Source organism: Microtus ochrogaster, chromosome 5 (genome assembly GCF_000317375.1).
Source record: "Microtus ochrogaster isolate Prairie Vole_2 chromosome 5, MicOch1.0, whole genome shotgun sequence".
NCBI classification, from domain to species: domain Eukaryota; kingdom Metazoa; phylum Chordata; class Mammalia; order Rodentia; family Cricetidae; genus Microtus; species Microtus ochrogaster.
The window spans coordinates 81,408,714-81,419,784 of NC_022012.1; the positions used below are offsets into that span (position 1 = coordinate 81,408,714).

At 50.8% G+C, this 11,071-nt stretch overlaps 1 protein-coding gene across 2 annotated transcripts in view; it reads left to right on the forward strand.

Moving 5' to 3' along the window:
* The first annotated feature begins 3,349 nt into the window (after positions 1–3,349).
* Positions 3,350–11,071, forward strand: part of Lamb2 (laminin subunit beta 2) — a 14,340-nt gene continuing 6,618 nt past the window's right edge. The window contains exons 1-16 of one of the 2 annotated variants that reach the window (XM_005347910.2): positions 3,350–3,440; positions 3,529–3,614; positions 3,731–3,903; positions 3,993–4,128; positions 4,212–4,285; positions 4,702–4,890; positions 4,992–5,055; positions 5,286–5,488; positions 5,576–5,696; positions 6,196–6,384; positions 6,557–6,736; positions 6,829–6,941; positions 7,167–7,246; positions 7,328–7,460; positions 7,640–7,798; positions 7,875–8,002. In XM_005347910.2, coding sequence (XP_005347967.1) covers positions 3,530–3,614; positions 3,731–3,903; positions 3,993–4,128; positions 4,212–4,285; positions 4,702–4,890; positions 4,992–5,055; positions 5,286–5,488; positions 5,576–5,696; positions 6,196–6,384; positions 6,557–6,736; positions 6,829–6,941; positions 7,167–7,246; positions 7,328–7,460; positions 7,640–7,798; positions 7,875–8,002 — 2,027 coding nt within the window. In that variant the 5' untranslated portion in view covers positions 3,350–3,440; position 3,529. Of the gene's footprint in view, positions 3,447–3,528; positions 3,615–3,730; positions 3,904–3,992; positions 4,129–4,211; positions 4,286–4,701; positions 4,891–4,991; positions 5,056–5,285; positions 5,489–5,575; positions 5,697–6,195; positions 6,385–6,556; positions 6,737–6,828; positions 6,942–7,166; positions 7,247–7,327; positions 7,461–7,639; positions 7,799–7,874; positions 8,003–11,071 lie in introns of both variants that reach the window. The other variant, XM_005347909.2, reaches the window with a different exon arrangement.

Below are 11,071 nucleotides of genomic sequence, written 5' to 3' on the forward strand. Positions count from 1 at the left end.
AATGTGCAAACAGATAGCTCTCCAGATAGCTCTCCATCAGCCAATTTGGGTGTGGGGTAGGCTCTGTCAATAGAATGATTCCTAACATAATTAGGGGTGTGGGGTTCTCTGTAGACTCCCCTAGGGTGATGGTTCCTGCAATGATTTTAGGAGAAAATTGGCTCCTAACAACTCGGGAGACGGAGGCAGGCGGATCTCTGTGAGCTCGAGGCTAGCCTGGTCTACAGAGCGAACAAGTTCCAGGACTACTCCATAGTCACTGAGAAGCCCTGTCTCGAAAGACCAAAAAAATAAAAAAAAGAAAGAAAGAAAGAAAGAAACCTAGGCTAGGTGAAATGGGGTATTTGTGTCTCAAGGACCTTTCTAGATCAGTAGGAAGTAGGGTTCAGGCTGGGGCTGAGCTATATGGGCTACACACAGGGGTCCCGTTCTAAATTTCCTGCCTCCCAGTAATCTTGAGCAGTGATTTACCCAGGTTACTAGAGTCTGGCAGGATATGATGCTCAACATTGCTCTAGAAGTTGCAGATGGCCAAACAAATTTGGTAGAGCTTTAGAAGGGCAAACGCAGCCTGACAGCCATGTTGCAGAACTGGTACAGGCAGAAGCTAAGGGCCAGGAACTGCGGTGAGAGATGTGGCTAGGTTTCAGTGGGACAGGCTCTTGGGAGGGTTAAATTGGAAGGGACGGCAGAGACTAGAATAAAGATGCGTGGGCCAGGCCTTCTGTCTCATCAGATTCAAACTTCTATGCAGATGTGAGCTGCAGAAAAGTTCAGAACGGGGTCAAGTATTGATTCAAGTTAGAGTTAAGGCTGGGATCACAGTTGTGATGGAGACTTGGGCCAGGGTCAGAAGTTACGTCCCTGACTCAGATGACCTGATCTCCAGAGTTGGCGTATTGCCTGCCACAGAATGACCAGGTCCTGGCAAGGAGGCAGCAGTCTGCAGGTTCCAAAGCAACAGTGTATTTACTACATCCTGCCAGTAGCTGATTGCCATCTATGGATGTCAGCTGAAAAGGAACCTGGCACAGTTGGAGAAAAACCTGCACCAATGGCTCCCCCAGAGGCCTTGGATTCTGTTCCCAGCTCCCAGCACCCACCTGTGAGCAAGAACCTGAATAGCCAGGTGTGGGAGTGTACCTTTAATTCTAGCTCTCGGGAGGCAGAGGCAGAGGCAGGTGGATCTCTGTGAATTCAAGGCCAGCCTGGTCTACAAGAGCAAGTTCTAGGACAGCTAGGGCTGTTACACAGAGAAACCCTGTCTCAAAGGGGGGGGGAGGGAGGACTCTGAAGCCAGCTGAACTGGGAGTTACACTAATAGTGACCAGGAAATCTCATCTTGGTGTTGAGACCAGAGAGCTCACTGAGTGCCCTCTGTCTTCTCTGTGATGTCCCTCACTGGCCCTCTAACCTTGCCACTAGAGCTTTGACACCCTCTAATGTCTTTTTTAAATTATTCTTATTTTTCTTAAAAAAAAAAAAGGTTTTTTTTTTTTTTGGTTTTTCGAGACAGGGTTTCTCTGTGGTTTTGGAGCCTGTCCTGGAACTAGCTCTTGTAGACTAGGCTGGTCTCGAACTCACAGAGATCCGCCTGCCTCTGCCTCCCAAGTGCTGGGATTAAAGGTGTGTGCCACCATCTCCCGGCCCCTCTAATGTCTTAACCCCACCCCCAACCTTTATCTGATTTTTTTTCCTACAACATGATCTTCTTTTAATTAATTAATTAATTTTATATCTGGACCACAAGCTCCCCTCCCTCCTCTCCTTTCCCTCCCCGACCCTCCTCCATAATGGCTCAGCAAGGGCCAGGCCTCCCATGGGCTTCGGGAAAGCATGCCCTACGACTAAGCACCTCCTCCTGTATTCAGGCTGAGTAAGGCAATCCAGCATGAGGAATGAGTTTCCAAAGCACGGGGAACAGTCTGATCTAAAATTCTGATTCATGACCTCTAGGATGCCAGAGCTTCCCTAGATTACCCACAGGACCCTCTAGGTGACTTGCAAACTTTACTCAAGCGACAGGGAAAATCCAACCGATTGACTGTCCCGCCCCCATTCTCCTTTGTGAAGCCGAAAGTTTCCTCTGAAGAACTCTTAGCTTTCCCCACAGGCGCCTGCAGCTTCCAGTAATCTTTGCTTGATCTCCGGCAATCCGTTCATAGCTGCTGGTAGCTGCGGCACTCAAAGCAAGCAAGCCTCACGGACCCTGGACCCACCCTCTTCCCGCCTGAAGTCCCAGGGGTCTGGGTGGGGCGCGCCCCTAGTGGGTGCGCGCATTCCAACTCTTAGCTCCCGGGCTGCCAGAGGACTGGAAAGTCCGGAATGGATATATAACCACAAGATTCGGATCCACACGCTGCTGCTAGGGTCCAGGGAGGATTTATCACCCAGATCCCACATGCGGGTAGCTGAGTAGCTACAGACCATTTTAGTTGGGAAACAGGCACTGCTTCTCGCAGTTCGTTTGCTATAGTCACTATGGACGGTTGAGCTCCTCAGAGTTGTGCGTCAATACTAAGTGCTCTACCAGTATCTCCCAGAGTTCAGTCCTGTTTTGTCCTTTGGGTCATCATAAACCTTCCCACGGGTCCAATAGAATTGCAGTTTGCATCTAGTTTGCCTCCCTGCTGATGCTGTAACCCTGGGAGCCCAAGGATGATTTGACAGTGGTTTCCAGAGTGACGCCAAGAACAAAGGCCATGAGCTCCTTAGATCTACCTTCCAGCTCTCAAAGACCACAAACCTTTTCTATTCCCCTAGCTCCATAAGCCCCTTCCCTGACACCTCAAGTATCACTTCTCATCTTGCCCTGGTTTCTATACAAATCTGGACTTTAGGGATATCTTGGAGATACTCGGACGAGACTGTTCTGTGTTTTTGAGCAGCCTACTTAAATTTCTCTTTGGAGAACACCTTTTTCTTTTCTTTTCTTTTCTTTTCTTTTCTTTTGATTTTCGAGACAGGGTTTCTCCGTAGCTTTTGGTTCCTGTCCTGGAACTAGCTCTTGTAGACCAGGCTGGCCTCGAACTCACAGAGATCTGCCTGCCTCTGCCTCCAGAGTGCTGGGATTAAAGGCGTGAGCCACCACCGCCCGGCTCCCCCTTTTCTTATTAGCGCTTCTAACTAGGCTGCTAAATGCTAAGAGCACCTCTGACACTCTTCTAAATAAACCTCGTCTTTGAAAAATTCTGGGTGAAGTGGCCAGTGTCTGGTTCTTGGAATGAGGGTTGTTTGAGGAGGGCAGGGATATGGCCCGGGTTGGGGGCTCTATCCTAAATTATAATCCTGGCTAAGATCCACTCCATGTTTTCCTTCCTTCCCTGCTTTCCAACTTTACTCAAAGTCGTCAGACTCTCTCAGAGTGTGGAGGAGTGACTGCTGGACAGACCCTGGGACCGACTGAGGGCCTGGAGGCAGACCAGCCCAGTACCTACACGGTCAGGGTCAGCACCAACCCCAAGGGAGGTGGTGGACTTCGTCTTCGGACTCTTTACCTTCCCTTATCACGATTTTACTTCTCTTCAGGATGGAGTGGGCCTCAGGCGAATCAGGGAGGGGCCGCCAGGGACAGCCTCTGCTTTGGGAACTTCGCTTGGGCCTACTTCTAAGTGGTGAGGGGGCCTGGTGAGGGCTAAAGTTATGGGATGTGATGGTAGGTCCGGGGGTGGCTGGCTGTCCCAGGGGCCCAAGGGAATCACTGCTGAACTGGTTAACCCATTGCCCCCAGTGCTGCCTGCCACATTGGCCCAGGTCCCTTCCTTGGATGTACCTGGCTGTTCTCGAGGAAGCTGCTATCCAGCCACTGGTGACCTGCTGGTGGGCCGTGCTGACAGACTGACTGCCTCCTCCACGTGTGGTTTGCAAAGCCCTCAGCCCTACTGTATTGTCAGTCACCTGCAGGTGCTGCTGGGGACCGGATGAGAGGCTGGGTCAGGGTGGGGTTGGCACTGGCTAAGTAAGGTACTGCTACTGACCTCCCCCCAATCCAGGATGAGAAGAAGTGTTTCCTGTGTGATTCCCGACGCCCCTTCTCTGCTCGAGACAACCCCAATAGCCATCGAATCCAGAATGTCGTCACCAGCTTTGCACCGCAACGCCGGACGGCCTGGTGGCAGTCAGAGAATGGTGAGCCCTGGAGTAGGTCATTGGAGTGATCAGGGCTTGCACACCAATAACCTCAAAACCTTGACCCCGGATTCCTGCTGCAGGTGTTCCAAGAGTCAGCATCCAGTTGGACCTGGAAGCGGAATTCCATTTCACCCACCTCATTATGACTTTCAAGGTACCTGCCTGTCAGTGAACCTGCCCCATTGTCCTGATTTCCTCCCCAGTGCCCCTGGACAGAGCCCTAGCTCCTCAGCCCAGCTTCCCTGAGATTGTGGGTTGTGTTTTGACTACTCATGGAACAAGGTCATTTCCTGTAGAGCTTTCATGGCAGAACACACTCCAGCCCTGTGCACTTGCTCTCCTGTCCCGCCTTCTTAGACTAGGCCAGATATGGTCTCTCTGGGCCTCTACCCATTAGAGGCAGCTATCAGCCCTGGTCTGCTCACTGCCTGGTTTTCAGCTTTTCATAGTCACCCACTCTTGTCTGTGAGCTGCTTGGCCCTGATCACGACTAAGCAGGGATCTCAGCAGCCTAGTTTGGGCTGAGGTCCTGGTTCCTGCTTATCAGATGTATCCCCCTTCCCCAACCAGACATTTCGGCCTGCTGCCATGCTGGTGGAGCGCTCTGCAGACTTTGGGCGCACCTGGCATGTTTACCGATACTTTTCCTACGACTGTGGGGCTGACTTCCCAGGAGTTCCACTGGCCCCACCTCGGCACTGGGATGATGTGGTTTGTGAGTCTCGCTACTCAGAAATTGAGCCATCCACTGAAGGCGAGGTAAGGGCTGGGATCTGGGCAGAGGATAGGGAGGGACCTGTGGGGTTCGTGATGCTCCTGAAGCAAGGTCCGATATCTCTGTGGGCTTCCTGCCATGCCAGGTCATCTACCGTGTGCTGGACCCTGCTATCCCCATTCCAGACCCCTACAGCTCACGGATTCAGAGTGAGTCCTGGACTGAGGCTGGCACAGTCCCAGTGTCCGGATGAGGACTATTTGGGGCCTCAGCAACTATTTTGGGTGCTTCCTAGAGCAGATGCCAAGCCCAGTTTAGCTCTGGTGGCAATGGAAAAGAGGTCTCCCAAAGTGACCTTAGCAGCTGCAGCCCCTGGGTGGGTATGAGGCAGCTAGAGCTTGGCCCACCTAGGTAGACGAAACCCTCTTTCCTTTCTTAGACCTGTTGAAGATCACCAACCTCCGTGTGAACTTGACTCGGCTTCACACACTGGGAGACAACTTGCTTGACCCACGGCAGGAGATCCGGGAGAAGTACTATTATGCCCTCTATGAGCTTGTTGTCCGTGGGAACTGCTTCTGCTATGGACATGCCTCACAGTGTGCCCCTGCGCCAGGGGCACCAGCCCACGCCGAGGGCATGGTACGAGCCTTCAGGTGGCTGGAGTAGGGTCGGGGAGGGATGGGCATGGCTAGATAGTGCTGGCCACCTTCCTGTATGTCTTTACAGGTACACGGGGCCTGTATCTGCAAACACAATACCCGCGGTCTCAACTGTGAGCAGTGTCAGGACTTCTATCAAGACCTTCCCTGGCATCCTGCTGAGGACGGCCATACTCATGCCTGTCGGAGTGAGTGAGACACTGGGCTCTGTAGCCTGGCTGTGCCTGGTTCAAACCAAATGCTGGCTGGCCAAGCCCTAAATAACTAGGCTGTGTCTAAAGGGTGCCCAGGCTTTGCTGACCCTGAGGACCCTCAGGCCTCCTCTGTAATCTGCCCTCGCTATCGGTACCATGGGATTTTTGAAGCCTTGAAGTTCTTTTTTTTTTTTTTTAAATATTTATTTATTTATTATGTATACAATATTCTGTCTGTATGACTGAAGGCCAGAAGAGGGCGCCAGACCTCTTTACAGATGGTTGTGAGCCACCATGTGGTTGCTGGGAATTGAACTCAGGCAATGCTCTTAACCACTGAGCCATCTCTCCAGCCCAGCCTTGAAGTTCTTAAACTGCCACCTGTAAATTCCGACCCATGGTGCTGACAAAAAGTGATGCCATTCCTCCCTTCCTGTGTGTGTCCCTTACCTTGAGGACCTGGTTTCTCAGCTGGCCTTTGCCTTCTCCTCAGAGTGTGAGTGCAATGGACACACTCAGAGCTGCCACTTTGACATGGCCGTGTACCTGGCGTCTGGAAATGTGAGTGGAGGCGTGTGTGATGGGTGTCAGCACAACACAGCTGGGCGCCATTGTGAGCTCTGCCGGCCCTTCTTCTACCGCGATCCAGCCAAGGACATGCGGGATCCAGCTGCGTGCCGTCGTAAGGCTGGGATTGGGTATGAGGGAGAGAAAACTGAGCCTGGGTCAGGAACTAGGAAGCCAGAATTTGTGTGGTAAGGGCTTGGGGTGGAAACAGAACAGGAATAGGGGAAGGCTTAAGACTCATTCTGGGCCATGGGATAGGATGACTTTACACTCCTCTTTGCTTACAGCTTGTGACTGTGACCCTATGGGTTCTCAAGACGGTGGCCGTTGTGATTCCCATGATGACCCTGTGCTGGGACTGGTCTCCGGCCAGTGTCGCTGCAAAGAACATGTGGTTGGCACTCGCTGCCAGCAATGCCGTGATGGCTTCTTTGGACTTAGTGCCAGTGACCCTCTGGGATGTCAGCGTATGTGCTTCTTGTCCTAACTTCTATGCTGACCTTTAACCCCTGAGCACTGCTCTACTTCCTACAGTGCTAATGGTCCTCTTCCACTGCAGGTTGTCAGTGTAATTCACGGGGTACAGTGCCTGGGGGCACCCCTTGTGACTCCAACAGTGGAACCTGTTTCTGCAAGCGTCTGGTGACTGGACATGGCTGTGACCGCTGCCTGGTACAACTGAGGGATTTGGGGTTCCTGGGTCCTGGACTTGTCCTCAGAGCATATGACTGGGGGCAAAGTCCAGTGGGTGGGTACTGAGAACTTAGGGTCTCGTCCTGAATGAGAGGCCTCTGGTCTGGGAGGCCAAGGACATTGTGTTCATCAATCAGCGGTAGAGGCTCGCTGATGGGTGGCAGAGAGGTCGGTTTCTGGTCTCCAGCAATCCCTCTTTCCTAGCCTGGCCACTGGGGTCTGAGCCATGACCTGCTTGGTTGCCGCCCCTGTGACTGCGACGTGGGCGGTGCCTTGGACCCTCAGTGAGTGCTGTAACAGGGACTCGGAGGTGGCGGGAAAGGAAAAGGGGGTAGCCCCTCAGTAACCACAGCACTCCTCCTCAGGTGTGATGAGGCCACAGGTCAGTGCCGCTGCCGCCAGCACTTGATTGGACGGCGCTGTGAACAAGTACAGCCCGGCTACTTCCGACCTTTTCTAGACCATTTAACTTGGGAGGCTGAGGATGCCCGAGGGCAGGTGAGATGTGGTGGGATGGCTAGAGAGGAGGGGCTGTGGGTGGTGCCTTGGAGGGACTGGGGTACTGTCTAGCCTTAGGGGAGGTCTTGGCAGGAGAAACGGTGTTCGGGACCGACTGTGGCAGCAGAGGTAGCAGTCACCTGAGTCCTCATCCCTGCTTTGACCCTGTTGACTCTCAGGTGCTTGAGGTGGTAGAGCGGCCAGTGACCAACCGAGAGTCTCCGTCCTGGACTGGCCCAGGCTTTGTGCGGCTGCGGGAAGGTCAGGAAGTGGATTTCCTGGTGACCTCTTTGCCAAGGGCCATGGACTATGACCTTCTACTGCGCTTGGAGCCCCAGGTTAGACCCTGTGACAGCTGACCTGTGATGACATTCTGGATGTGCAAGAACCCTCTCTACTGTCCTTTTCCCCCAGGTTCCTGAGCAATGGGCAGAGCTGGAACTGACCGTGCATCGCCCAGGGCCTGTGTCTGCCCACAGTCCCTGTGGGCATGTGCTGCCTGAGGATGACCGAATTCAGGGGATGCTTCAACCAAACTCCAGGTGAGGCTTGTAAGGCCAGCCCTCATTCCATGCAGATCGCCGGAAAGACCATGTTGCTTGGTCATCTGGTCTTTCTTTCATGGATGTCTTCCTAGGTACTGCTTGCCAGGTCCATGGATCTGTTCACAGGAAAGTCAGAGATGAAACAGGGCCAGTTTTCCATAGGGTGCAAGTTTCAGAGTCAAAGCATTAGGTGATGGGAAGTCCCCCAGTGTCACTCCAGGAGGACCCCGATGGCGATGGTTGCAAGGCAGTGGCATCAGAGTAGGGATGTAACTATGTAACTGGTTAAGGTTCCTTTCCTGTAACTTTTCATTGCTCTGTTGGCCACCCTGGGCCTCCCTCCTCCTCCTTTTTTTTTTCTTTTTTTCTTGTTTTGTTTTGTATTGTATTTTTTTTCAAGGCATGGTTTCTCTGTGTAACAGCCCTGGCTGTCCTGGAACTTGCTTTGTAGATCAGGTGGGCCTCATCTACAAAGATCTCTCAGAGATCTGCCTGCCTCTTTATTCTAATTGCTGGACTAAAGTCATGTACCATCACACCCAGCTCCTTCCTTTTTCCTTTTTGAGACAGAACCACAGACATCCCAGGCTAGCCTTGAACTCACTACGTGGCTGAGAATGACCTTGAACTTCTGCCTTCTCCATCTCCCAAATGCTGAGGTTATAGGAGTATGCTGCAATACCTGGCTTATATTTTTTATGTATTTATTTTATGTTCATTGGTGTTTTGCCTGCATGTATGTCTGTGTGAGGTGTTAGAAGCTCTGGAACTGGACAGGTGTGAGCTACCATGTGGGTGCTGGAAACTGAACATGGGTTCTCCGGAAAAGCAGCCAGTGCTCTTAACTGTTGAGCCATCTCTCTGCCCTTGTTTTTTCTTTAGTTATCATGTAAATATTCATACATACACAGAGGCAAAGAGAATAGCATAATGAACTTGGCTGTATCCATTGTAGACATTTTGACAAACTTGTGTTTGGCAGATTCCTCTCATTGCTGAGTGGAGAATAGAAAGAAAGAGGCCAGTGTAAAAGCTGGAAGGGCTGTTGGAGACCCTGGGTGAGATGAATTGGATGGAGGTATAGTAAAGATAATGAGCAAAAAAGGCTTTTAGACTTAGAAAGGAAGAGGAAATAGAAAAATGAGTCTGACTTGGGGTCTGGATATTTGGATGGGGATGAAGGGCATGAGGTAGAAATATAGCAGAATGTGTGCCCCCACCCCAGATGCAGGATCTCTCTTTCTCTTTGTTTTTTTTTTTTTTTTAATATTTATTTATTACATATACAATGTTTTGCCTGTATGTGTCTCTGCAGGCCAGAAGTTGGCACCAGATCTTATTATGGGTGGCTGTGAGCCACCATGTGGTTGCTGAGAATTGAACTCAGAACCTCTGGAAGAACAATCAATGCTCTTAACCGCTGAGCCATCTCTCCAGCCCCCTCTCTTTGTTTTTTGTTTGTTTGTTTGGCTGGTTTTTTCAAGACAGGTTTCTCTGTGTAGCCTTGTCCTGGAATTCACTCTATAGACCAGGCTGGCCTCGAACTCACAGAGATCCTCCTGCCTCTGCCTCTCAGGTGCTGGGATTAAAGGCATGCCCCAACTCTTCTAGGCTCAGATCTGGGATCTTTTGATAACATGTCCCAGGCTGGCCTGAGACTTGTGGTGTTCTTACCTTAGCTTCTCAAGTGCTAGGTTAAAGGTGGCATTCCACCATGTCTGGCGAGACGGAACAGTTCTGAGAGTGTTTGGCTTAAGTGAGTGGCTGGATTTCCGAGTCTGGGATTACTGGGAGGCGTAATATTGGAGTAAAAATTTGATTCCTGTGAGCTGGTTGTGGTACCTCATGCCTGTAATCCTAGCACTTGGGAGACAGAGGCAGGAGGATCAAAAAGTTCAAGGTATTCTTGGCTACACAGCAAATTCAGTGTCTACCTGGAACACATAAGACCTTGCCTCCAAAAAGGAGAACTGAGTGGACAGAAGGAAAAACTAGAGTTGCAGAGAGCGGCACAGAGGCTGAGAGAAGAACGAACTCACAGGCTGCCGAATGCTTGAACCAGATAAGAATAGAATAGTGGCCTCTGTGTTTAGCTACGGAGGTCATTGGTGACCTTGATACAAAGTGGGCAGGAGTCCGCTGGAGTAGAAGGCTTACCTGGCAGTGACTGCAAGGGTCTCTATGGACTTAATGGGTGGGAAGCAAAAATGAAATAGCAGCTCAGTGAAGATTTGGATGGATTTGGGAGTGGAATGAAAGAATGCATGTGCAGGTGTATATGTCAATCACTTAGGGGATAGGATTACTGTGTCAAGGGAGAAGAAACAAAGGTCTAGGATGTAGTTCGGTGATGCCTTCTAAAATTTAATTAATTAATTAATTAATTTTTAAATGTATTTGTTTATTGTTTTTTGAAACAGGGTTTCCCTGTGTAACGGCTCTGGCTGTCCTGGAACTTGCTTTGTAAGCCAGGCCGGCCTAGAACTCACAGAGATCTGCCTGCCTCTGCCTCCTGAGTACTGGGATTAAAGTGTGCACCACCACTGCCCAGCTCAGGGACGCCATGTCTTAATTTAGCAGTCAGAGAGCTGTAGGTTCAATCCCTGGGGCTACCGAATGAAAAAACAATCACTAATATTTTAATTGGGTCTTAAAACAAAACAAAATAAAACAAACAAATAGCAAAGAAAGAAACCAAAATCCAAAAAGCCAGGGCTGGAGAAGGGATAATTCCCTTCTTAACAGAACACTTGCTGCAGCTGGGAGGTGGTGGCGCACGCCTTTAATCCCAGCACTTGGGAGGCAGAGGCAGGCAGATCTCTGTGAGATCGAGACCAGCCTGGTCTAGAGAGCTAGTTCCAGGACAGCTAGGACTGTGACATAGAGAAACCCTGTCTCAAAAACAAACAAAAGAACACTTGCTGCTCTTTCAGAGAACCCAGGTTTGGGTCCCAGAATTCACATTGGGTGGATTGCAACTGTCTTTAACTTTAGTTGCAAGGGAGTCAAGAACACTCTCTTTTGGTCTATGTGGGCACTTGAATACATGTAGTGTACACACACACA